Source organism: Barbus barbus (assembly GCF_936440315.1).
Source record: "Barbus barbus genome assembly, chromosome: 41".
NCBI lineage: Eukaryota > Metazoa > Chordata > Actinopteri > Cypriniformes > Cyprinidae > Barbus > Barbus barbus.
In genome coordinates, this window is record NC_136719.1 from 13,126,272 (window position 1) to 13,150,470 (window position 24,199).

Here is a 24,199-nt window from a genome sequence, read left to right on the forward strand (position 1 = left end):
AGTTTACTACCCTACATGTAAATGAAGTTGCTCCTGTTGTAACAGCTGTAGAATGTTAATTAAGTTCCGACACCCCTTTGTCTGAGGTAGTTCTCGGTGACCCACACCCGCTCCCATTCTACAATTGGTGACCATTTGCCCAGGATGTGATCATCCCAAATGGTCTGCAAACAACATAACTGTTGACTTCCTCCTTCTCTATAATAATTAAGCCATTTTGGGAAATTCGCATGATCAAACATATTGTGGAGTGGAAGCTGGGTCGAGGCAGACTATAGTTTCTTACAAAATACAAAGGAGATAAATAATTGCTTAGCCATTGACAGATTTGTAGGTAGGGATGTGGGGGATATGATCCTTCTCTAAATCGGCCAAGTAGACACTCAAAATAGTTAATATTTTTAAATAATATTTATGAACTTTATATAGGGTAAATACTTAGAATATTTTTTCTTCCCTCCGTTCAGCACAATTGGGTGTCTCGGAGAGCTGACCTTGGCCCCAAGACTATTGAGCAGATCCATAAAGAGGCAAAGTTGGAGGAGCAGGAGGAACAGAGGAAGGTCCACCAGCAACTGCTGTCCAAGGACAACAAGAGGAGACCAGGTCAGAAAGAGACTTCTGCTTTAGGCTAATCCTCTTTACAGTTTACTTAGTCCTGTGGGCCTCCTTTCCTTTTTTCACTCTTTGATGAAGCAGCTGTTCTCTGTTCCAACCGTTCTTTCTCTTTATGTTGCAGTGGTGCAGAGAGAGGAGACCTGGAGCACTGTGCCTATGACTAAGAACAGCAGAACAATAGACCCCGCTAAGATTCCCAAGATCTCAAAAGTAAAGTCCAGATGTCAAACTAAAAACACATTTTCTTTCTAGTCACGTCTTGAGGTGGCTAGCATAATGGTGTTTTAGAAAAAGAGATTCTATATCTGCCGTTCTGCAATTTTTTTTTTTATACTCCCCCATGATCTGCTTGGAAGTAAGGAAGCTGCATCTTTATGTAAACAATTGATCTTATCAGCTGAATCACACTTAATGGAGGTTGTGCAAACTACACCTTGGTACATGTCATTAATTGTGCTTTGCAGAGTGCTACTTAAAGCATATATATATATATATATGTATATGTATATATATATATGTATATGTGTGTGTATGTTTATTTTTATTATTTTTTATGAACTTTTTTGACATTTTCCAGTTAAAAAGAAAAATAAGTAAAAATAAATGTTTACTTCTGAATCTGGATGTGCTAAACAATATATTTTCATATTTTGTGAAGGACTATTCTACTAATTGGTTTTAACTGGAGGTGCTGTATAACTATATGAGAGAGAGATTTTACCATGCACTGTCTGACAGCTAAAGCACAGCATAAGCACAATTAAAACACTACCGCAAAACACATCTAAACTAAAACAAAAAAGATCTGAATGAACTTTCTAGCCCTATTGGCAAATCTCTTGTTGTAAGCATAAATATAACAATATTAATGGTGTTTAAAGAAGTTTTAACAGGAAACAAGTAAAAAATATTAAGAAACATTTTTTTGCTTAGCATGTTTATAAATATGCTAATCAACTGTTTTGACTCAACAGCCTCACCTGATGATTCTTCTGTTTCCTTGTGTAGTAGCATCTTAGTATCTCATTGATTCTTAATTGTGATTCTGGGGATCTGCAGTGCTTCTCATTTTGTGCCTTTTCTTACAGACCAAGTGCAGTTCATAAAGCTCACTGCTAATGAGCTGCTAATTTGAATCATGTCTGTAGATCCCCAGGACGAAGATTAAGAAACACTATATGAATATCTATATGAATGCATTAGTAAATATAACATGATCTTACTAAAAAAACTGCTTGTGGGTGGGTTTTTTTCTTTTTCAGCCAACGTTAGATGAGAAGATTCAGCTGGGACCGAGAGCTCAGCTGAACTGGATGAAGGGCAGCAGTGGAGGGGCTGGAGCCAAGGCCAGTGAGTCAGGTAAAGAAGACTGTTTTAGTCAGATGTGGGCTGCTGGCTCTGTCAGTTCTGGCTGTTTTATAGTTTATGCAGGATTTTCTGGCTCTATACTTTGTTTACTAATGTAAAATTGATCTTCTTTTTTTCCCCTGTATCACACCCTTTATCTTTTAGATGTCTCTCGTCCCAGTGCCAGTTTAAATCGTTACTCACCCCTGCAACCCTCAGCGCCCCCGGCCTCCGCTTTAACCTCTACATCCCCAGATTTTGATGCCAGGAGAGTTCTCAGCAGGTATTGTACTCATATAAAATATAGTCATTGAGAAGAAGACACCTTTTCATTAATACATTTCTTCTGTGTTAATCAAAATGTTATATATCTAAATATGTATCGGACACACGTCTGAATGCAAGAACACATCCCTCACTCATTCTGAGCTGCCCTATTAGTAATATTAGAAGCTTTATAACTATTATTATTATACCACACTATACCCTTATACCTAATATTTGAAAAATTATTCAATTATATAATTCATTCAAATGAACATAATACATAATATAAATTAAATAATGATAAACTTGTAATTTTTTTTGCAAACTTTTAAATAAAAATATTATTTAATTTGTAGTGAATTGAAGGAAAACACTTACATTTGAAGAGTCACAAATTTCTGTTTTTGAATTTCTCAGTCGAGGAAGCTCAGGACGAGAACGTAATGACAAGCCTTTGAGTGCGGGTCCCGCTCGGACAGGGTCCATCTCATTGGGTAGCAGCAATAAGGAGGCTCCTGAGGAGTCGGTCCAGGAAGTGTCCCGCAGTGACTCAAATGCCTCAGACACGCCCAAGCTGCCCGCCAGCACTGCAGACAAAAGCAGACTTGAGCGTAGCCAATCCAGGGAGTCTGGTGAGCCGCATGGATACCCTCGCGCATATTATAATGATGCACAAGAAATGATGGTGAACTACATAAAGAGAGTCCAACATTAAAAGTTGTCTCTCATTGCAGCTGTTAAACTTGAAGTACTGTCAGAACCCTCTCCAGATAAGCCTACATTAACAGAAGAGGACATGGAGAGGCGGTCCAAGTCCATTATTGATGAGTTTTTGCACATTAATGATTACAAGGTTTGTACCAATTTCTTTTTATCCTCAAAAATGCCACTTATTATACCGTATTTCCCAGTCCAGAATGGCAGTAGAGGGTTTTCTAAATATAGTACACTTGTGATGCAGGAGGCAGTGCAGTGTGTGGAGGAACTAGAGCAACCTGCCATGCTCTATGTGTTTGTGCGGGTGGGTGTGGAATCCACGCTGGAGAGGAGTCAGATCACGCGAGACCATATGGGTCAGCTGCTCTACCAGCTCCTGCAGGCTGGAATCCTCCTCAAGCTTCAGTTCTTTAAAGGGTGAGATTGCAGTACTTGCAGAAATGTAGAAGAAAACTGTTTCTTATAGTCTTTGCGTTTGTTTGTTGTATCCCATTCTGGGATTTTAATATATTTGTTTCTTCCCCCAGGTTCTCTGAAACTCTTGAATTTGCAGACGATATGGCCATTGATATTCCCCATATATGGCTGTACCTTGCGGAGCTGGTGACCCCTGTGCTTCGAGAGGGGGGAATCTCTATGAGAGAATTATTTAGGTGAGGTTTTACCAAGCAGGAACTTACCACAGAGTTATTGAACTCACCAGTACACACGTTTTATTTGCTTATTTTGTTTCTGCAGTGAATTTAGCAAACCATTACTCCCTGTGGGAAGAGCTGGGATATTATTTTCTGAAATATTGCACCTTCTATGCAAACAAATGGTAAGCTGAAAGATTCTAATCAAACATTTAGTTTGTATTGCCACATGTGTAACATTTGTTAGTGTGAGGATAGTGGGAATGAATGGATTGTGTGTTTGCAGAGCCATAGGAAAGTGGGATCATTATGGAGGGACTCTGGATTGAGCTGGGCAGATTTTATACCTGACACGGAGGATGTGCACAGCTTCATCACAGAACATGTGAGCCTTCATTAGATATCTAATATATGCTAACCATCGAAACTCACCTGTTAATCAGCTGTTCCATACTGAAGGAGTGATAATAGCTTACTTTCCAACAGAAACTAGACTTTACACTTTCTGACGGCTCAAACCCGACCGAGGTCTCTAAGAGAACACTCTCGCCTGAGGAACTGAACAAGCAACTTGAAAAACTACTACTGGAGGACATGGCTGGTGATGAACGAATCTTTGACTGGGTTGAGGTAGATTTACGTCCAGCTCTTTAGGCTTGTTTTATTATAGGATGTGAATGATCTTGTCATTGATGTGTGGTGATGTACTACAGGCCAATCTAGATGAATCAGAAATGAGTTCACCTCCTTTCCTCAGAGCTTTAATGACTGCTGTGTGCAAGGCGGCAGTGAAAAGTAAGTGGCTTAGTTTTTTTTTTTTTTTACACAATAACAACAGAAAGCTGTTGTAGTGGAGTGTAATTTAGTAAATAATTGGCTTAAGCCGTATTTGTGACCCTGGACCAAAGAACTGTTAAAAGGGTCAATTTTTTTAAATTGAGATTTAAACATCTGAAAGTTAAATAAATAAGCTTTCCATTGATGTATGGTTTGTTAGGATAGGACAATATTTGGCCGAGATACAACTATTTATTTGTCTCAAAGTATTTGTATAGTTTGTATTTTTTATCTTTTTTTATTTTTTTTAGTTTGTATAGGCATAGGGTAAATATTTATATATAGTATACTTATAGTTCAAATCTGTCAGTAGGTTAGTTTGTGTATAGTTTATAGTGTATAGGTGTATAGGTTTATAGGTTTAAAGTGTTTTTTCACTTCATTGTTGTACGTCTGTATTTATGTAGCACCGTGGTCCTGCGAGGCACGACATTTCGTTCCACTGTATGTCCCCACATGAAGCTGAATGACAATAAAGCTCAACTTGAACTTGAACTATTTGAAAATCTGGAATCTGAGGGTGCAAAAAAAAAAAAAACCTAAATATTGAGAAAATCACCATTAAAGTTGTCCAAATGAAGTTCTTAGCATTGCATATTTCTAATCAAAAAGTAAATTTTGATATATTTACAATAGGAAATTTACAAAATATCTTTATGGAGCATGATCTTTATTTAATATTAATATATGATTCTTGGCATAAAAGAAAAATCTATAATTTTGACCCGTACAATGTATTTTTGGCTATTGCTATAAATATACCAGTGCAATTTAAGACTGGTTTTGTGGTCCAGGGTCACATTTTAATTCCAAAATGATATAATTTAAGGACTACTAAAACAACACAAAAAAAGTACTAAAATTACTGCCATTTACGTTGTAATGAGAGAGGTTTTGGGATTTTTAACAGCTAATGATTACTTGATGTACAAGTAATATTTGTGAAAAATATAACATTTCATTTTTCTTTTTCTTTCCCACATTAAGCATAATGTAAATAAATATATTAAGTTTGAAACAAAATAAATTCATAAATGCAATGAATAAATACAAAATGTATTACTTTATGCACATCAAATTATGTATATTTATGTAAAATAAAATATCTTTATACTATAAAATGAATACTATGGAAACTAATTTGTGAGATGATTCGACCAATAACAGTTGTTAGTAATTGGATAGTAGTGGACATAGTTAAGCACATTTTAGCACGTTAGTTTGCCATTGACCAGGCATCTTGTGTTTGCCTTCTATGTGGTACAGTTTCAATAGCTAAAATGTCAAATACTCCAATCTTGTGTTTTCTGTCTGCAGCTGAGGGCTCCTCATACAAAGTGGACTTGTCCATAATCCAGAGGAGATTGCCTGTATTACACAAGTACCTTTACTCAGACACAGAGAGGCAGTTGCAAGCACTTTACGCACTTCAAGCATTGATAGTAAAACTGGACCAGCCTGCTAGTGAGTAAAACCTTTCACATTCCCATTTAGACACACAACCCATGGAATATTTGTGTTATAAATGCTATTCTACAATGGATGCTATTTCTTTCGTAATGTTGATATTTGAGTGATCACCACGAGATTAAAATCATTTTATTTTCTTAACATTTTTGCAGATTTGCTTCGGATGTTCTTTGACTGTTTGTATGATGAGGATGTGATATCTGAAGACGCTTTTTATAATTGGGAGGTTAGTAAAGACCCCGCTGAACAGCAAGGCAAAGGTGTGGCCCTGAAGTCAGTCACTGCCTTCTTCACGTGGCTGCGTGAGGCAGAGGAGGAGTCCGAGGACAATTGACAAGGGGACAAATGGACACATTTGCCAACTAGTTCTGAAGAGACAATGGTCGCTGAAACAATAACTGCATCAAATTAATATGTAACATAACAAGCAACACATTATGCATCAGGATGGATGGAGTGCAGCAAGATTTGGAATGGTACGGTTCACAGACATACAGCGACCCTATGATGACTTACAATTGATGGAGCACTAAAAAAAATTATTTATAGAAATGTTGCATTTAAGTTTTTTATTTTGTTACTTTTTAAGAGGACTTTAATAATACAAACATGCAACAATGAAATAAGTTCAGACTCGTTAATTTTTTTTTTTTTTTAAGAACAGCGTAAACAAAAGGGTATTTAACATTTGCGGACAGACACAATGAGCAGTTATCGGTGGATAGAGAAATAACAATGATAATTTTATTATTAATATAATGACAATAACAATGATTAAACAACTTCCATGATTTTCAAATAGTTGAAAAAACATTTTTGTTGGATGAGCACAGAAGACCTGGTCTGCGTTTAGTACGTTTAAGGTTATTATCTCAATAACCATACCAAATGTTCCTCTGCTTTAGCTTGCTCTTTGTGAAACATTTAATCCAGCAGAAGCTTGCAGGAACTATGCATTCAGGGGACTGCTGGGATCACATGACGAGAGCTCAGAATGGACATCAACGAGCAGATGGTGACGTGTACAAAACCACTAAGGAGATGTTGCTGAACCTAAAGTGCTTGTTATTATTCATACTGATAGAGCAAATTTAAAGCTTGTAAATAAATTAAAGACAAAAAAGATTCATAAAAGTACAAAACTATGGTGATGGTGTGCGTTTTCTACAGTGTTGTCAGGGAAGCCTTGCTGTGACAATACACTAATGTTCAAAAGTTTAAGAATTTTTTTTGTGTGTTTCTGAAAGAAGTCTCTTATTCTCACCAAGGCTGCATTTATTTGATCATACATGCAGTAACAACAGTAATATTGTGATTATAATACAATTATTTAAATAACTTTTCTGTTAATACATTTTTAAATGTAATTTATTCCTGTGATGACAGCTGAATTTTCAGCATCATTACTTCAGTCATTGTCACATAATCCTTCAGAAATCTGAATATAAGTACTTATTTTAAAACAAAAAATAAAGGTAGTGTATAAGTAAATAATTGCAAAAAAAGGGAACAAATGGTAATGCTTTACAATAAGATTTAATGTTAACATTAATGCACTAGGAATCATGAACTAAAACACTTTTACAGCATTTATTAGTTCATATATAAATGTACTATTGTTCATTAATTCATATTTAATGTGTTATGATCAATGTTAATTCATACCACCTTAAATGTCAAAATTAAAGCGTTCATGATAATTAATGCATTAAAGATCCTAATTAATCATACCACCTTGTGGAAAATGGGCATCCGATGTCCCCTTTGAAGCACAGCCACCACAAAATCACTTACTTCAAAATCATGCGGAGGTTAAATACAGATTTAAAATCATAAGAAATAACTTAATAGCCATGATACTGTTTTTGAAATCAAATCTTTGCATAGCTATGATGGGAAACACTGGTTCTACTAATGCCTTAGAGGAAAAAAAAAAAAAAAGAGTTAATCTTAAAAAAATAAAGCATACACATAAACCCATATGAAATCTAATAAAATATGCTGCGGCGCCAGGGGAGCAGTTGGAGGTTTGGTGCCTTGCTAAAGGGTCTCACCTCAGTCGTGGTGTTGAAGGTGGAAGAGAGCGCTAGATTCACTCCAAAATCAAAATGGCTTGATAATTGAGACCGTTTAGGTTTTTAGGGGATTAAAAAAAAAAGAGTGAATTTCTATCATTGTAGCGTAGTTGTGTCCACAATCTACTAAAACGCATTTATGCAAATTAAGCTATTTTTCATCCAATGTCTCCTTCAAAATTTAAATATTATAATCTTAATTCAAGTGATGAAAGATTTCGAAAGTCGGACAGTAATCAGTGTTGACTACTACTGTAGGGTTAACCCTGCCTGGTTAACATGCTTGAAAATGATTAACAGTTGAAAACATTAGAAATTCAGAAAAGTAATCAGTTACTTTAAAGTAATTGAAAAGTTGAACTACTTATTACATTTTAAGTAGGGTAACTTGTAATCTGTAACCTATTACGTTACTTTAGAAATGTAATAGGTTACAGATTACAAATTACCCTACTTATTTGATGCCGATTTGTCAAGTTTTCCCACTTACAAAGAATGGAGAGATCTGTCATTTTCATCGTAGGCAGACCTCAACTGTGAGAGACAGAATCTAAAAAAATCCAGAAAATCACATTGTATGATTTTTTAATAATTCATTTCCATTTTATTGCATGAAATAAGTATTTGATCACCTACCAACCAGCAAGAATTCTAGCTCTCACAGACCTGTTAGTTTGTCTTTAAGAAGCCCTCCTATCCTCCACCTGTATTAATTGCACCTTTTAGAACTCGTTACCTGTATAAAAGACACCTGTTCACACTCTCAATCATTCAGACTCCAACCTCTCCACTATGGGCAAGACCAAAGAGCTGTCTAAGGACACTTGGGACAAACTTGTCGACCTGCACAAGGCTGGGATGGATTACAGGACAATAGGCAAACAGCTCGGTGAGAAGGCAACAACTGTTGGCGCAATTATTAAAAAATTGAAGAAATTCAAGATGACTGTCAATCTCCCTCGGACTGGGGCTCCATGCAAGATCTCGCCTTGTGGAGTATCAATGATCCTGAGAAAGGTGAGGGATCAGCCTAGAACTACACGGGAGGACCTGGTCAATGACCTGAAGAGAGCTGGGACCAGTCTCAACGGTTACCATTAGTAACACACTACACCGTCATGGATTAAAGTCCTGCAGCGCGCGCAAGGTCCCCCTGCTCAAGCCAGCACATGTCCAGGACCATCTGAAGTTTGGCAAAGACCATCTGGATGATCCAGAGGAGGCATGGGAGAAGGTCATGTGGTCAGATTAGACCAAAATAGAACTTTTAGGTATAAACTCCACTCGCCGTGTTTGGAGGAAGAAGAAGGATGAGTACAATCCCAAGTACACCATCCCAACCGTGCAGCATTGGGGTGGAAACATCATGCTTTGGGGGTGCTTTTCTGCAAAGGGGACAGGACGACTACACCGTATTGAGGGGAGGATGGATGGGGCCATGCATCACAAGATTTTGGGCAACAACCTCCTTCCCTCAGTAAGAGCATTGAAGATGGGTCGTGGCTGGGTGTTCCAGCATAACAATGACCCCAAACACACAGCAAGGGCAACTAAGGAGTGGCTCCGTAAGAAGCATTTCAAGGTCCTGGAGTGGCCTAGCCAGTCTCCAGACCTCAACCCAATAGAAAATCTATGGAGGGAGCTGAAACTCTGTGTTGCCCAGCGACAGCCTCAAAACCTGAAAGATCTGGAGAAGACCCGTATGGAGGAGTGGGCCAAAATCCCTGCTGCAGTGTGTGCAAACCTGGTCAAGAACTACAGGAAACGTCTGACCTCTGTAATTGTAAACAAAGGTTTCTGTACCAAATATTAAGTTCTATTTTTCTATCGTTTCAAATACTTATTTCATGCAATAAAATGGAAATTAATTATTCAAAAATCATACAATGCGATTTTCAAAAAATATTGTCTCTCACAGTTGAGGTGTACCTACGATGAAAATTACTCTCCATTCTTTGTAAGTGGGAAAACTTTAAAATCGGCAGTGTATCAAATACTTATTTGCCCCACTGTATGTATATATATATATATATTATGATTTACAATAAAACTTTAGGCTGGAAGACACTGAACAAGATCTGAACAACAGATTTCAAAACATGGACACCGTTATCGTTACAGACTTGAGAAAAACATACCCTTAACGTCACAGAGGAAAAATTGGCCTTCACACAGGACTGAGGACCATACACAACAGATGTTATTGTGGTTCTGATTACAAACTCATGCAGAAACATAATATGCACAAACTCGTGCCTAGGAGACGCACGATATCCTCCGACTAGAAAGTCTGAAGCTGAAAAATCTTTGTCCATCATACTCTACGTGATTTTCTATGAAATCTGTCAACTCAAATCCGCAGACTGGCTCTGACTTTCGGCAACAAGCGTTAAACTCTCCAGACTGTAAAACGACGAAAAATCAGGGCGTAATGTATAGCCTTCTCCGAATGGATGAATAGTCTGAAGCTAAGAAATCGGTGTCTGTGACCATTATACATTACACGATTTTCTATGTAAACGCACAATTAACAGCGATGCTAAAACGCAGCTAGTTAAAGATCTAGTGAATGCAGTTTAGAAAACATCCAGTAATCAGTTTTAACCACTTAACAGTCCAGAGTTAGAAATAATATATTATCCACTTGGTCTACGATACCAGGATCTGTGAGGTTTTGATTCTTTGGAAAACAATCATCTGACATGTTCAGTGTTTTCTGTGTTTTATTTTCAAATATGAAACAGAATAAGAGACTTGCTCTAAATAAATACAGAAATTTTAGCAAATGATGAATCTAAAAATAGAGACACAAGCTGCACTAGCTTTCCAAACATGAGTGCACACATTGATGGTTGGGATAACAGTGATTTATGAAAAATCCCAGTTCATTAGATCATACCAAGATGGGTTGTGAACAAATGTAGAGTGATATTACTGGCAGTCCTTAAACATGAATGCTGGGAAATGGGTTTTGGAAATGCTGCTTTCACTTGAACTAAAAACATGAATGTGTGTAATCTTTGGGCTATATAGAAAATATTAGGCACGTATTGGAGAGTCAAAGTTTTAATTCCCATTATCCCTGTGTCAAAATGCCACATTTGAGTACAAAATCTGATGTAATTGTATTGAGGAACATCTTGTGAGATGAAGAAACCTGAACAGGTTACTACCTACAAATGTTGGCACACTGCAAGGCTAAAGGTACAACATTTTTCCTTAGCTAACCAAACTGTGACAATGAGAACCAGAACTACAACAATGTCACTTTATGACAGACAAATCACAAAGTCCAGTTCAAAACAGTTAAGAACCTGTAAACCGGTTTCCATGCTACCATATGATGACCATTTGTTTGCACAAATGGAAAAGTACTTGTGCTTGTCATCTTGACATGATGGATTGTCGCCCCTCTCCCAGGCCTGCCACAGCTGAATACACGAGAAATTTGTAATCAATTCAAATCATCATGCTTCAGGAATGAAACCATTTGACTTTGACGAGAACTATACACAAGTTTGTGGTTTTGAGGAGCAGCAATCCCCAGTACCCAAAGCCACAACGGGATGAGGAAACCAGTGCAGAGCTGTTAGGATGTCCTTTCCAAGCTTCACTTTCCAAGGCTACGAGTCCTTGAGCATACTGATGCGGGCAAAGATTTTCAGAGCTGGGCCCAGTTTGATGTTCATGGTGCCCATGAGATGATCCTCTTTGAGGAGCATCAAGGCTTGGCCATCAATCTCCTGAGAGCGGAACTCTTCAGCGATCTCCTGGCAGCCTGGTGCAAAAGACAGATAGTTAGTGACAAGTCATTTGTAACAAAAAAGCCTAGGAACATTATGGTAGCTACCTGGCAGAGAGCAGATGAATTCATAGACGTCCTCGACGTTCCACTTGGTGGGGTCACTGGCCAGGAAGTGCTGCGTCAGGAGAGGGAGCTCTCTACTGTGATCAAATCTTTCCTCGTTCTGAAGCCTTTGGGCTAGAAAACTGGAGTTGGACAGTGGCGAAATGGGCTCTTCAAAGCTGGAGATGTCTGAGCACTGGCTGGACTCACCGTGACTTGGATGAGAGGGGTGTGGGGATAACAAAGACGCGGCTATGGTTGTTTGAGCACTTGGATTCTATGAGAGAACACAAGGGAGACAAGTAAGCACATTTCTGCATAGAAAAAACCAAATGGGACACTGCAACGAGACAAGAAACAGCAATTACCCGTTTCCTGACATCCGTTCTGCTGTTAGGATGATTGGTGTTGGAGGCTTTCAGTTTCTTTGGGTTCTCGGAGGTTGATTTTCTTGGGAAAAGTCCCATCCGCTTTGTGCATCCAACATTATACCTGGAAGAGAAGAAAAACAAGTCAAGCAAATGTTGAACAAAATCTGAAATAATTTACAGGCTACAGAAGGATCCACGTACCTCTTTGCACACACCGTAGAACAAAACCTCTTGGATCTTTTGAAGTTATATGCAAAGTCTACAGTCCCACAGAATTCACATGACAGCATCGGCTCAGCATTCTCATTATTCAGCTCTATGAAAGAATTGACATGGCTGATTGGACAACAGTCTGAGCATCAAGTGTGCAACTAAAGGCTTAAATACACTACACAATCTGAACAGATTTTAAACCACTAGGCATCATATATTTAGTGACTTTGTAAATGGTTACACAGAAAAAGTAGGCATCAGGCACTAAACAACTGAGGATCACACACTAGCAGACTTTCAATCCAAATACAAACTCAGACCAAAACATTAGATTGTTGTAGACAGATGACGGATGAAAATGTAAAACTATCAAACATGTCTGTTATCATCCGACTAAATGGAATTATGAGGCTGTGTCCATCATACACTATGCGGTTTTCTGTGAAATCTGTCAACTCAGCAGACTAGCTAACATTTGAAAATCGCGCCAAAAGTCATGTGGTGTATTTCAGGCTTAAAGTAACCCTTACCTTGCTGTGAAAGATCATCCACCTCAGAGTCGCCATTTTGAAAGGTCTGAGACCTCTTATCTAGGTCTGAATAAGCCTGATGCTGCTTCTGCTTCTTTAAATTCTCAATCAACAAAGATGGACGTTCAACCTGGATAGATCCACAAGATGTTGCATAAATACATCATTCATTACACAAGGACATATATTGCATGCTCAAATGTACCCATGTATGAGGTATGTGCGTGCTCACTGTGTTTGAAACTTCTACTATGGTCTGTAGAGGCAAGTTATGACTTATATTGTCCACTAGAGGGAAGTGTGCCTCTTTAAAAAAAAAAAAAAAATTATAATAAAAAAAATATATATAGATAGATAGATAGATAGATAGATAGAATGCAATAGTTTGCCCAAAACCCATGTTACTTTTTTTTTTTCTGTGGAAGACAGAATTTATATTTAATAATATTGTTGTATGAGGACTAGGACTGTCTTGTAATTAAGTGCAGAAGAAACGATCAGCACATTAATCAAAACTTTTCCTTGTATTCCACAGAAGACAGTCAGTCTTATTGGTTTAGTGTGACAGGAGGTGAGTAAATGACTAAATCAGCTCCAACCTTAGATGTCAAAATGTTACTTTCCATTTTAAATGCACAATTTACTATTGTAACAACTTTAATATTTAGGCTTTGCTATTTTATTACAAATAGAGCAGCTTTAGTTGTTGTTTCTAACAAGTTCACAAGTGACATTTATCTAACCATAATAAAAAAAACAAAACTCTTAAATATAGTTAAAACACAACAGTTTACTAAATGCAAACTGTGATAAATTATTATGCAAGAACCCGAAACAGAAAACAGCAAATTAAACACCCAGGCGGGAAGGATTGAAATGAAAAGCACTCACTGGAAAAGGCTCAGCCCCCTCCTGAATCACGAATCCCTCGATGACATGCGTGAGGATCTGGGGCTTCACTACCGCCTGTGGCGGTGGCTTACTCTCACCATTTTGCGGAGCGCTGCCGGTCACCGTGGGCGCATTGTTGCCGCTGCCCGAGGTCATGGCTGGAGGGGAACCCACACCTGCCTTCACATTCACTCTGCCTGCTCAACACAAGCACAACAGCATCTATCAGAAACACCATAATACTGACGGCAAGTCCGATTCATTTCCGCGAATCGGTTCTTTAGAACAGCTTGTTTTAAAGATCCGGTTCAGTGACAATTTTACGTAATTGCGTAATTACGTCATCGTGTGCCCCGTGACATCTCGCCCTGGCATTTTAACACCGTCCCAAAAGCCATATGTGGGTTTAGCTTACTACGTTCTTTTAAGTTTTAATAATAGTGTTTGTAGTACTTTCGTGTCTAATTTCAGTTTGTTGTTGCGGTGATTTGGTCATTTAAAACAGTGTTGAAATTAATTTAAGTTACATTTCTTTGCGAATTCATAACTACTTTTTATTAAAATTGTATTTAATAAAACTAACCCATTTCGCGTGTGTTGATAAAACTGTCATACAATCGTATAATAAAGATTTACAGTATGCTTTACTTTATTATTGGATATTAGAGGACTGCACCGAACTAATCTAATGAACCGGATTCATCGAAAAGACCCACAACATTTCATGACACTCTCACCTAGTGCTTTCACGAAATGTGTGAAAGGTTGGAGTTAACGCACACTGTAATATTTATAATCATGGCACATTTATAAACTACTCTCGCATACAGTTGTGTTATATTATATGTGAATGCAACATATTCAAGCCTGATCTGTAACCTCTGCACACAGCAAACTGATTTATGAGGAGCTACGCCACTATTATTACTTCTAAGGTCAGGTCAAAACCAGAAGTTTTTTTTTAGCACTAAGTTACCCGTTTTGAAAAACTGCCAAATTTTACGCTTGTACTGTAGCAGCACTATTCCCATGCTTCCTCGAGACGGTTCAAAACACTCACACTCGCATGCAAACAACATCTCAGCAGCTTAAAGACCAGTCGCACCCCTTCATCCCAGAACAAGCAAGTTAACTTTGTATCTCGAACATTTGGCAGGGTTTCACGCTGCAGACAAACGCTCGCGCACAGGCGTCCTGGTGATTGTCAACAGCACACGCCTTTGTTCCGCTCGCGCACTCTTTACTTACACTTTAAAGCGCCAGATGAGGAAAACACTAAAGTGAATTTAGCATTCCCGAGTACACTTCCATAATCCACTGGTGGTATATACAAAGCAGTACAACAAATGATCCGATCCAAACTTTTTTGTGTGCGTGGATTTGTTTGTTCAAACCGATTCCCTCAATGTGAGCAGCGGGGCCACACACTCTCTCTCTAATCCTCTTTGTATGGAGGAACTGAATAGGAAACATCGCGCAGCTGCGATTGGTCACACACGCTTGGAATTCTGTCCAATAGCAGGTCGTGTTTAGCACAGAGCCGTTCTGCGATTGGTTAAAACTTGTGAGCCGCTCCATGACAGAGGTGCATGTAGGCAGAGAAAGAGCATCTAGTACTCCATTGCTATCTTTGGAATAGCATACTACTCATACTAATTTAGCAACATTGCAGTACGTTCGACTTTACTTTCTCATTTATAGTGTGATGAATGAACAGGAAGCAGTATCTAAACTTAAATCATCTCTTTCTTGAAACATTACTTTATTAGACTGTCAAAGTAGATTTGTTTATATAAATAAGATTGAAAATGGAGTGATAACTCACTAAAATATGAGGTAATTTGACAAAGTGTAGCATACTAGGCTACTTGAAACATTTATTATATTAGGCAATACTAGTATCCCAATAATATAGCCAGGTCTAGATCAAATTTTGCATGTATTTATTTGCATGTATTTAATTGTTAGTTTATTCATGTAGGGTCCTAAACCTATGCCAATTATTTGTACCAGTGGAACAGAGAACATTAGTAGTTTTGAACAACTGATCCATGCAAATGAATCAACATGAAAAAATTTGTTAATCTTTGGTCAAAATCTGAAAATGTAACCACTCCTTTCCAACCATCAGTCTGCTGTGAGCTGGAGATTGCACTAAAATCAAGCCCCATCCTCTATTCTTTCATGCAATATTAAGTTTCACTGGGAAATACGTCACAATACTGAAATCGGTCACAACTTCTGGTTCGCACAGACTTCAGAGAGAATTACACTATTTTATGAATGCTTGTGATTGCAGAGTGTTGTTTATAGTATAAACATGCATTAAAACTCCCCCTTGTGAATTAAACATTAGAAAATAAAATATTATAAAGTTTGTAAAGTTCTCTCAGTAACTAATTAATCTACACTATTGTAGATGTCCAATACATCAACATTTTTTAAAGGCTTTTTTGGTCTACCCGGCATTAGTTGCAAGATTATACCCTATTGAGAGCAGACACAAATATTTCAATAAGAGCGGTCTTGGGTCCCTCAGGGACAAAGAAGACCCAGGGTAAGCCAGGGTGCATGTAGTGAGTCTATCACTCGTAAGATATACAACACCACTCATGTGCCACACTCAGCAGCTGGGAGTCGAACACAATGGAGTCTAAGTATCGTAAGCTAAACCCGGCTTGTCTCGCACTGCAATGCCAATGTCTGGAGCCATTACCTTTTATATATTGCAAGCAGTTTTTTTTCCAGCTAACATGGAACGTTCTCCGAATTTTCTATCAGAAACATAATTGCAAAAGTTCTCAAAATTATGAACATACATTCTTCCAGTAGCGTTAATAGAACCTCAGTTCTATTAATAATATATTATTACAACATGTCTTTTGTAAGCTTGGCTGTTGTCTGCTTTAAAAAGAGGAGTTATCTCTCTGTGATCAATTCTGTGAGACATGTATATTAGCATTGAAATACCCAGTTAAAGTATATGCTTTTTAAGGTCATGCCACAGCATCTCAATAGGATTCAGGTCAGGACTTTGACTAGGCCACTCCAAAGTCTTCATTTTGCTTTTTTTCAGCCATTCAGAGGTGGATTTGCTGGTGTGTTTTGTATCATTGTCCTGCTGCAGAACCCAAGTTCGCTTCAGCTTGAGGTCACGAACAGATGGCCGGACATTGTTCTTCAGGATTTTTTGGTAGACAGCTGAATTCATGGTTCCATTTATCGCAGCAAGTCTTCCAGGTCTGGAAGCAGCAAGCCCCAGACCATCACACTACCACCACCATATTTTACTGTTGGTATGATGCTCTTTTTCTGAAACGCTGTGTTACTTTTATGCCAGATGTAATGGGACACACACCTTCCAAAAAGTTCAACTTTTGTCTCGTCAGTCCACAGAGTATTTTCCCAAAAGTCTTGGGGATCATCAAGATGTTTTCTGGTAAAACTGAGATGAGCCTTTATGTTCTTTTTGCTCAGCAGCGGTTTTCGTCTTGGAACTCTGCCATGCAGGCCATTTTTGCCCAGTCTCTTTCTTATGGTGGAGTCATGAACACTGACCTTAACTGAGGCAAGTGAGGCCTGCAGTTCTTTAGATGTTGTTGTGGGGTCTTTTGTGTCCTCTTGGATGAGTCGTCGCTGCGCTCTTGGGGTAATTTTGGTTGGCCGGCCGGCCACTCCTGGGAAGGTTCACCACTATTCCATGTTTTCGGCATTTGTGGATAAGGGCTCTCACTGTGGTTCGCTGGAGTCCCAAAGCTTTAGAAATGGCTTTATAACCTTTTCCAGATTGATAGATCTCAATTACTTTCTTTCGCATTTGTTCCTGAATTTCGTTGGATCTCAACATGATGTGTATCTTTTGGTCTACTTCACTTTGTCAGGCAGGTCCTATTTAAGTGATTTCTTGATTGTGAACAGGTGTGTCAGTAATCAGGCCTGGGTGTGGCTAGAGAAACTGAACTCAGGTGTGATAAACCACAGTTATGGGTTTTTTTTTTGGGGGGGGGGGGGGGGTCTTTTGTTTTAGATTTTGTTCTATCTAAAACAAAAGACGCGTTAAAACTTTTATGAATGCACCATGATCCATATCAAGCGAAAATATCTGAAGCCAGCATGATACAATTAAAAACCTGAAATGATTTAGGATTCAAGTGCTCTGATGCCTCAAGCCATTTCCATTCATAAAAGAGCAGTTTATCATCATTATTAATTTAACGTCTGAGGTTAGGCCTCCGACACACCTGCCAGACAGCCAGAGTGTGTCAACCTTTATTCTCACGTCCCACCGAGAACAACGTAGTTCAGACCCTCACCCCTAATTATAGCAGAAGCTGTCATACTCTCGCAAGTGCAGCAACCAGACAATAGACACTAGGGGTGTGACAGATCTACTCTTCCGCTTGAGGGGAGAGCTCGTGTTGTTGGCCTTTGTGTTTTTGAGACTGGCAAACCTACAGATGGTGGTGACGTAGTAGTAGGCACTCTGTCTGGCTAGGTCAAGATTGCTGCAGGAGTCTTTCCTCTTGCTTCTGCAGTAGCTAGATATGACCAAAATAGTTTCAATAAATCATGCTTTTTTCAGAGATTTATCGTACTGTATTTTATAGAGTGATATTTTGTGAATCTATAATTAATAGTGTTTAAGCTGAAAGTATTTAATGTTGATTTGGCATTCTCAATTGAGTTTCAGAGAAACAGAGTAAGATAAATCAGCTACACTGAACAAAATTGGTGTAGAAATCATTTTCACTCACAAATTCACTCACAAATAATTACAAAGAAACACACGATACTGTATTAAACATGACATTTTAAATTAGAATAACTGAAATAGTATTTTCTTGTAAAACACTCCTTACTGCGCAGTACAAATTTGAAAAATCAATTTACAGTGCACACTATAGTGTATAGTGCATGATAAACAACTACATAAAATAATATTTAAATCTATATTAGTGTCATTTTTAATCAAGCTTTTAACATCAACAGCTGGCAGTTGTGTATTATAAAATTCCACCAATTCCATAGATCCATAAATTCACCTAACAATATGCAGTCTTGTCTAGTTTTTTACAGACTCCCCAAACCTCCCATTATCTGCACCCTAGTATTTAAAAAAAAGCTGTTTTTATTGTGGCTTCAATGTACTAAATATATTCATCCAAGTTATTGGTTACGTTAAAACGGAAGGAGTCAATATTGGCTTATGTATGTGTTCATCAAAACGCAGAAAATGCTTGCAGGGATTGCTTACATTAAACAAAATGCAATAACCCTTTTTAACCAACAAACTAAATAAATGGTAGTCATTGAGATGAAACAACATAATAATAAAATAATCAGTACCTTCTGTGTTTTCTGTCACTTGGCTTTGTTGAAATTGTTTGACCGATTGGCATTTGTCTGTCTGGGTTGGCACTTGTGTTGGTATGGATAGCAGCTGCGGTTCGAGAGGAACAGTGGTGTCCTTATCGGACACATCCTGTGTGGTTACTTCCAGCTGGAATTAATGTCAGAAAAGGACAAGGTCGGAATAGGAGAAAATTAGGATACATACAAATCAAGAAACAGACAAATAATTAATGTTCATTCCACTTACTTGAGTTTGAACTGGCTGGATCTGGACATTAACTGCAGTAAGTTGTAGAGGTGCTACTTTGCTGTGGCTCATCATGGGTGGCTGTCCATTCTGGGCAAGGGCCTGCTGACTCACAGTGGTAGAATGGAAGATGGTAGCTTGTTTGCAGGTAACAGGCACTTTGGGCAGCAGAGGGATAGGGCACTGCTGAGGCTGAGCTGGCAGGGCAGGCTGAATGGCTACAGCTTGCACTGTGCGAGGATGAATGGTGGCAGCCTCTAAGAGCTGCGCATGACCTCTCTGCAGTATCTGAGGCTGCTGCTGTATCAAAAACTGCTGCTTGTGCTGCTGGAGCAGCTGATGGGTCTGAATTTGGGTATATGCTGGAATAAAAACAAAAGACAATAGTATATGGTTGATGTTTCAGAGAAACACACATGATAAACCTGCTACACTATAGTAGACAGTAGATGCACTCTTAAAAATAAAGGTTCCAAAAGGGGGTTTTCATAGCAGTGCAATAAAAGAGTCATTTTGGGTTCCTCAAAGATCTGATGAATGAACAACTCTTAAAAGATTTTTGTTTTCTTATGAAATTTTCATTTTTCGTATGAAAAACTTTTTAATAATCTAAAGAACCTTTTACTGCTATAAATAACCTTCTGTGGAGTGCATTTTTTTCAAAGGATGTTCAATGTTCTTTATAGAACCATTGATGCCAATAAAGAATCTCTATTTTTAAGTGCAAGATGAATAAGTTCTGCATCAAATTGTGCACATAATTTGTATTTTTTAAACAAGTTTGTACCATTAGAGGGATAGTTCACCCAAAAATGAAAGTTCTGTCATTAATTACTCACCCTCATGTCGTTCCAAACCCCTAAGACCTTCGTTCATCTTCGGAACACAAATTAAGATATTTTTGATGGAATCTGAGAACTCTCTGACCCTCCGTAGACAGCAAGGATATTATCATGATCAACACACAAAAACGTAGCAAGGACATTGGTAAAATAGTCCATGTGACATTAGGGGTTCAACCGTAATTTTATGAAGCTACGAGAATACTTTTTGTGCGCAAAGAAAACAATAACATCATCATTTATTCAGCAATTCTTCTCCCTGAGTTACCGTCTTCCACCATTTTGGAGGGTTGTTTATGTTGAGCATTTATGTTGAGGGTTATTTTCATTTTTGGGTGAACTTACCCTTTAACTGGTGGTTGTTGTGCATAAGGAATTTCCACTCAGTAAATTCATCTAACAACACCAAATACACAATGGGGCTCAAATTCTGACTGAATATATATTCTGTATGTTAATGTATATCAACAATCAATTTGGAGATTGGATTTGTATATATTTATTATAAAATTATATACATTTTGCTTGGTTGATTTTATATATGAAATTGTCCCAATATGTGTCCCAATATATAACTTATATAAAAGAGTCTCCAAATATACGAGATGGTCCTCACTGCAGAACACAAGATCCAGGGGGAGTGGTTGGATCAAGATCCAACTCCTCCCACCTTACATAAACCTAAACCTAAACCTACCCGTCTCCACCACCTGATCCCTAAACCAACCCATCCCCACCCCTAAACCAACCCATCTCCACCCCTAAACCTACCATCTCCACCCCCTAGATGTGGATCCAACCCCACCCCCTGGATCTTTGTTCTGCAGTGAGGGGCTACTGAAATATACACCTATATGCTGTACATAAAACTTTGACATCTTGTTAGAGCAACACCACTCAGTTGGGCTGATTAAATTTAAACGATGGATGATTTTAGACAAACCATTTTACTGGCAATTAATGTGTATACATAATACAATCATAAGTAAAATAATGTCTCACTGTAAGATGTAAGACTATAGCACTACAGCCTAAATGTGATGCCTGACTGAGAGAATCCCGGAGGGCTTCTCATTGTTCTAGCAGGTTTATCTTGTTGACTTGAGGTTAATGGGTTCATTTGGCTGAGTTCAGATTTCTGATCTGGAATGTCAGCTGTAAGGTGTATAAAGCATAGCTCTACTCATCCACTCATGAAGCACCATATGACCTAGATGAATCAGATGGCCCCAAGTAACCTTCAGTTAGACATACTCTGACAGCCTGTGCTGTGATAACTCAGAGGAATGTCAGCCTAATTTGTGCAGGACCTTAAATGTGCAGTGAGTCATTTTAAAATGTTGAAACTTAAGTTTCCAGTCCATTGTGTAAACAATGAGACACTTTTAATATTGCTCTGTTTGTTTGAGCTGCCCAACACAGGCTTAGCCAATTGTAGAATTTGGGTGGCGGGACGATCTGAACAATGGAGGACAATTGTTTTGGACTGTGTGACATAATTTTGCTTTCCACACTCTATATTAAAAGATTACCTTTGTGTTACTGAGTACTGTTGAGACCGATAAGCATAATTAAATTCTCATGCCATGCTTTGCCTCAAAGAAGAACAACTTGTGATAAGGCAAGTGATCAAACGTAATGCTCTTGATATCAAAATCCTCCATACAATAGAGGGTCTGTTCAAAGATAGTGGGAGTGTGTTTTGTATCATCTATGTGCTGTTCTGATAGTGTCGAAATGAACACAATATCAGATAGTGTGTCATATTCGCACATTCCTCTGGCAGCCTGTTAAGTTCAAAGCATTCATAGAATAGCAACAACAGATGCAGGCCTCTCTTTGAGCACTGAAGACCACATTCTGGTTTAAGTTCCACCCATGTTGATAAATAACTAACTGTTGCCCTTTCTTAGCCCAGTTTAATGTGAAAAGAAAAAAAATGTCTGCAAGACTTCCTGGCCTTTGAGGGATAAGTGCTAAAGAATAGCATTTCCCCAGCTTCAATACTGAGTGCTACTTCAAACACAAGTAAAAACCAAAAGAATTTTGTCTGCAGTGGCATATACAGTTTTTTTTTTTTATGTAAATCTACAGCAAGTGTTTTTGATGTTTTTAAGTGTCTCACATTGTCACTTTTTCAAGACGCTGTGTGAAAGTGAAAAAAATGTCAACTTTATAAAAACTTAAATGACAAATTTTGCTTCACAGCATCGCGATTTTAAATGCAATGAATGTGTTCTGTGTGAACTCGTCGTCTCATTTATCCAATACAGATTGTTTCAAAGCAGTTTCACAGTAATAAGAAAATAACAGTAATTATGTTGTTCAGTTATAAAATGGATACAATTGCAACTGTAAAGTAGCTCTAAACAGACAATAGTTTCATTATTCAGCTCATTTAATTTAATAACAGTGTTTGCAAAGTTTATTAGTTTATTATTTAAAGAACTCAATTCAACTATAAAGCAACTCTACAGAAGGTAATAGTTGAAAATTAAGCTCAAGTCAGTTTAGTGTTGATTAATTTCAGTCTAATGAGTGTCGATGTTGCAGAATTCATCAATTATAAAACAAATTTTATTCAGCTATAAAGCATCTCTACAGAAGACCACTGTCATTATTCCGCTCAATTTAGTTTTCTTGACATAGACTCTTTAGTTTACTTCACACTGCCAAAGTGGCTTGACACAACAGTGTAATTCGTCAAAGACGTCAGACTAGACGGGGTTGCTTACAACTGATCAAAGAATCTGTGGGTCCACAATCTCAGCCTTAATCAAAATGCTTCATGGAGACCCAACACCTCAATTCTGCAGTGGTCATTCCAAGAAATGTCTGGTCTTACTTAGGTTTCTCTCCAGTCGTGATCCAAATACTTTGAGTTTCATGCTCCTGGCTATATGCTTTTCTTGTCTAATGAATTCCTTATGAAGAAAACATGGGCAATGGGAGGGCGAGCCATTCAACACACCATTTACATTTACCAATTGGTTTCTCCATAGTCTTTTCCTCTCTAAATATAGTATTTCCACCAAGATTTACCATAATAACAGGTCTTCTTTTAGGAGCTACTAGAACTGGGCAGATGTTTAAACAGAGCTGAATTCACTTATCATAATGCTATTTGTAGGTGCATGAAACTCATTTAAGTAACAAGTGTGTAAAGCAAAATATACTAATGGCTGGTGTTGCCAGTAAGTACTGACCCTTCTCATGGCTCCAGTGGTTTCTCTGGCTTTGTCTCTAGTATTTCTGTGTGTATATTGGTGCTAGAACCCTCTCTGTTAAGCTTTCATGACAGGAAATGGTCAGGACCTTACCACATGCACAGAAACCCACACCCACAAATAACACATTAGCCCGCTTGTGGTTTCCATTTGTATCAGATTTAGTGTGGCTCTACTGAAGGGTTTGCTTGTTCTGAGTGTGGCTTGTTGCTATTAATATGTCTGTGACGGATGATATGTTATGAGATTAATGGACAAATGCAAAAACAAGAAGTGAAATCGCTTGATTCAAGGTTAGAAAAGTATCTTTCTTATGAGCCGTTTACACAGGACATGTTTTTGGGTGCAAAAAAGGACTAGAATAAATCAGAACACAGTGGTTTTCAAGATGAATTTTTTTTATTTGTATAAGGTTAACTGCTTTTAATTTGAGAGGCTTAGATCATGCATTTTTTCACTCGACAATGTGTGTGTGTCTATATATATATATATATATATATATATATATATATGTGTGTGTGTGTGTGTGTGTGTATACTGTATATATACAGTGCCCTCCAAAAGTATTGGAACAGTAAAGACAAAATTGCTCTGTTGGCTGTGGAGTCCAGACATTTGCAAATATGATTAAAAGATGAATATGAGACGAAACTACAGAATGTCACATTTTATTATTAGCCGTTTCAACACATACATGTTTTACCAAATAAAAA

The 24,199-nt window shown here is 38.0% G+C and overlaps 2 protein-coding genes across 7 annotated transcripts in view; one reads left to right on the plus strand and one right to left on the minus strand.

Moving 5' to 3' along the window:
• The window catches only part of LOC306860756 (eukaryotic translation initiation factor 4 gamma 3-like), a 57,719-nt gene extending 49,902 nt beyond the window's left edge, over nucleotides 1-7,817 (plus strand). For all 4 annotated transcript variants that reach the window (XM_079402639.1, XM_079402637.1, XM_079402636.1 and 1 more), the window contains exons 21-34: nucleotides 468-606; nucleotides 740-828; nucleotides 1,881-1,977; nucleotides 2,131-2,248; nucleotides 2,650-2,864; nucleotides 2,967-3,085; nucleotides 3,194-3,366; nucleotides 3,477-3,602; nucleotides 3,688-3,769; nucleotides 3,871-3,969; nucleotides 4,071-4,214; nucleotides 4,298-4,379; nucleotides 5,739-5,885; nucleotides 6,044-7,817. In XM_079402639.1, the coding sequence (XP_079258765.1) occupies nucleotides 468-606; nucleotides 740-828; nucleotides 1,881-1,977; nucleotides 2,131-2,248; nucleotides 2,650-2,864; nucleotides 2,967-3,085; nucleotides 3,194-3,366; nucleotides 3,477-3,602; nucleotides 3,688-3,769; nucleotides 3,871-3,969; nucleotides 4,071-4,214; nucleotides 4,298-4,379; nucleotides 5,739-5,885; nucleotides 6,044-6,225 (1,812 nt within the window). In that variant the 3' untranslated portion in view covers nucleotides 6,226-7,817. The remainder of the gene's footprint in view (nucleotides 1-467; nucleotides 607-739; nucleotides 829-1,880; nucleotides 1,978-2,130; nucleotides 2,249-2,649; nucleotides 2,865-2,966; nucleotides 3,086-3,193; nucleotides 3,367-3,476; nucleotides 3,603-3,687; nucleotides 3,770-3,870; nucleotides 3,970-4,070; nucleotides 4,215-4,297; nucleotides 4,380-5,738; nucleotides 5,886-6,043) is intronic.
• Nucleotides 7,818-10,673: 2,856 nt separating this feature from the next.
• The window catches only part of LOC306860294 (polyhomeotic-like protein 2), a 38,167-nt gene continuing 24,641 nt past the window's right edge, over nucleotides 10,674-24,199 (minus strand). Inside the window, exons 8-15 of one of the 3 annotated variants that reach the window (XM_079401916.1) lie at nucleotides 19,418-19,779; nucleotides 19,165-19,318; nucleotides 13,819-14,015; nucleotides 12,928-13,057; nucleotides 12,386-12,500; nucleotides 12,182-12,305; nucleotides 11,817-12,090; nucleotides 10,697-11,744 (exon numbers count right to left, since the gene is read on the minus strand). In XM_079401916.1, the coding sequence (XP_079258042.1) occupies nucleotides 11,590-11,744; nucleotides 11,817-12,090; nucleotides 12,182-12,305; nucleotides 12,386-12,500; nucleotides 12,928-13,057; nucleotides 13,819-14,015; nucleotides 19,165-19,318; nucleotides 19,418-19,779 (1,511 nt within the window). In that variant the 3' untranslated portion in view covers nucleotides 10,697-11,589. Of the gene's footprint in view, nucleotides 11,745-11,816; nucleotides 12,091-12,181; nucleotides 12,306-12,385; nucleotides 12,501-12,927; nucleotides 13,058-13,818; nucleotides 14,016-14,878; nucleotides 15,275-19,164; nucleotides 19,319-19,417; nucleotides 19,780-24,199 lie in introns of those variants that run through there. The other 2 variants (XM_079401918.1, XM_079401917.1) reach the window with 2 other exon arrangements.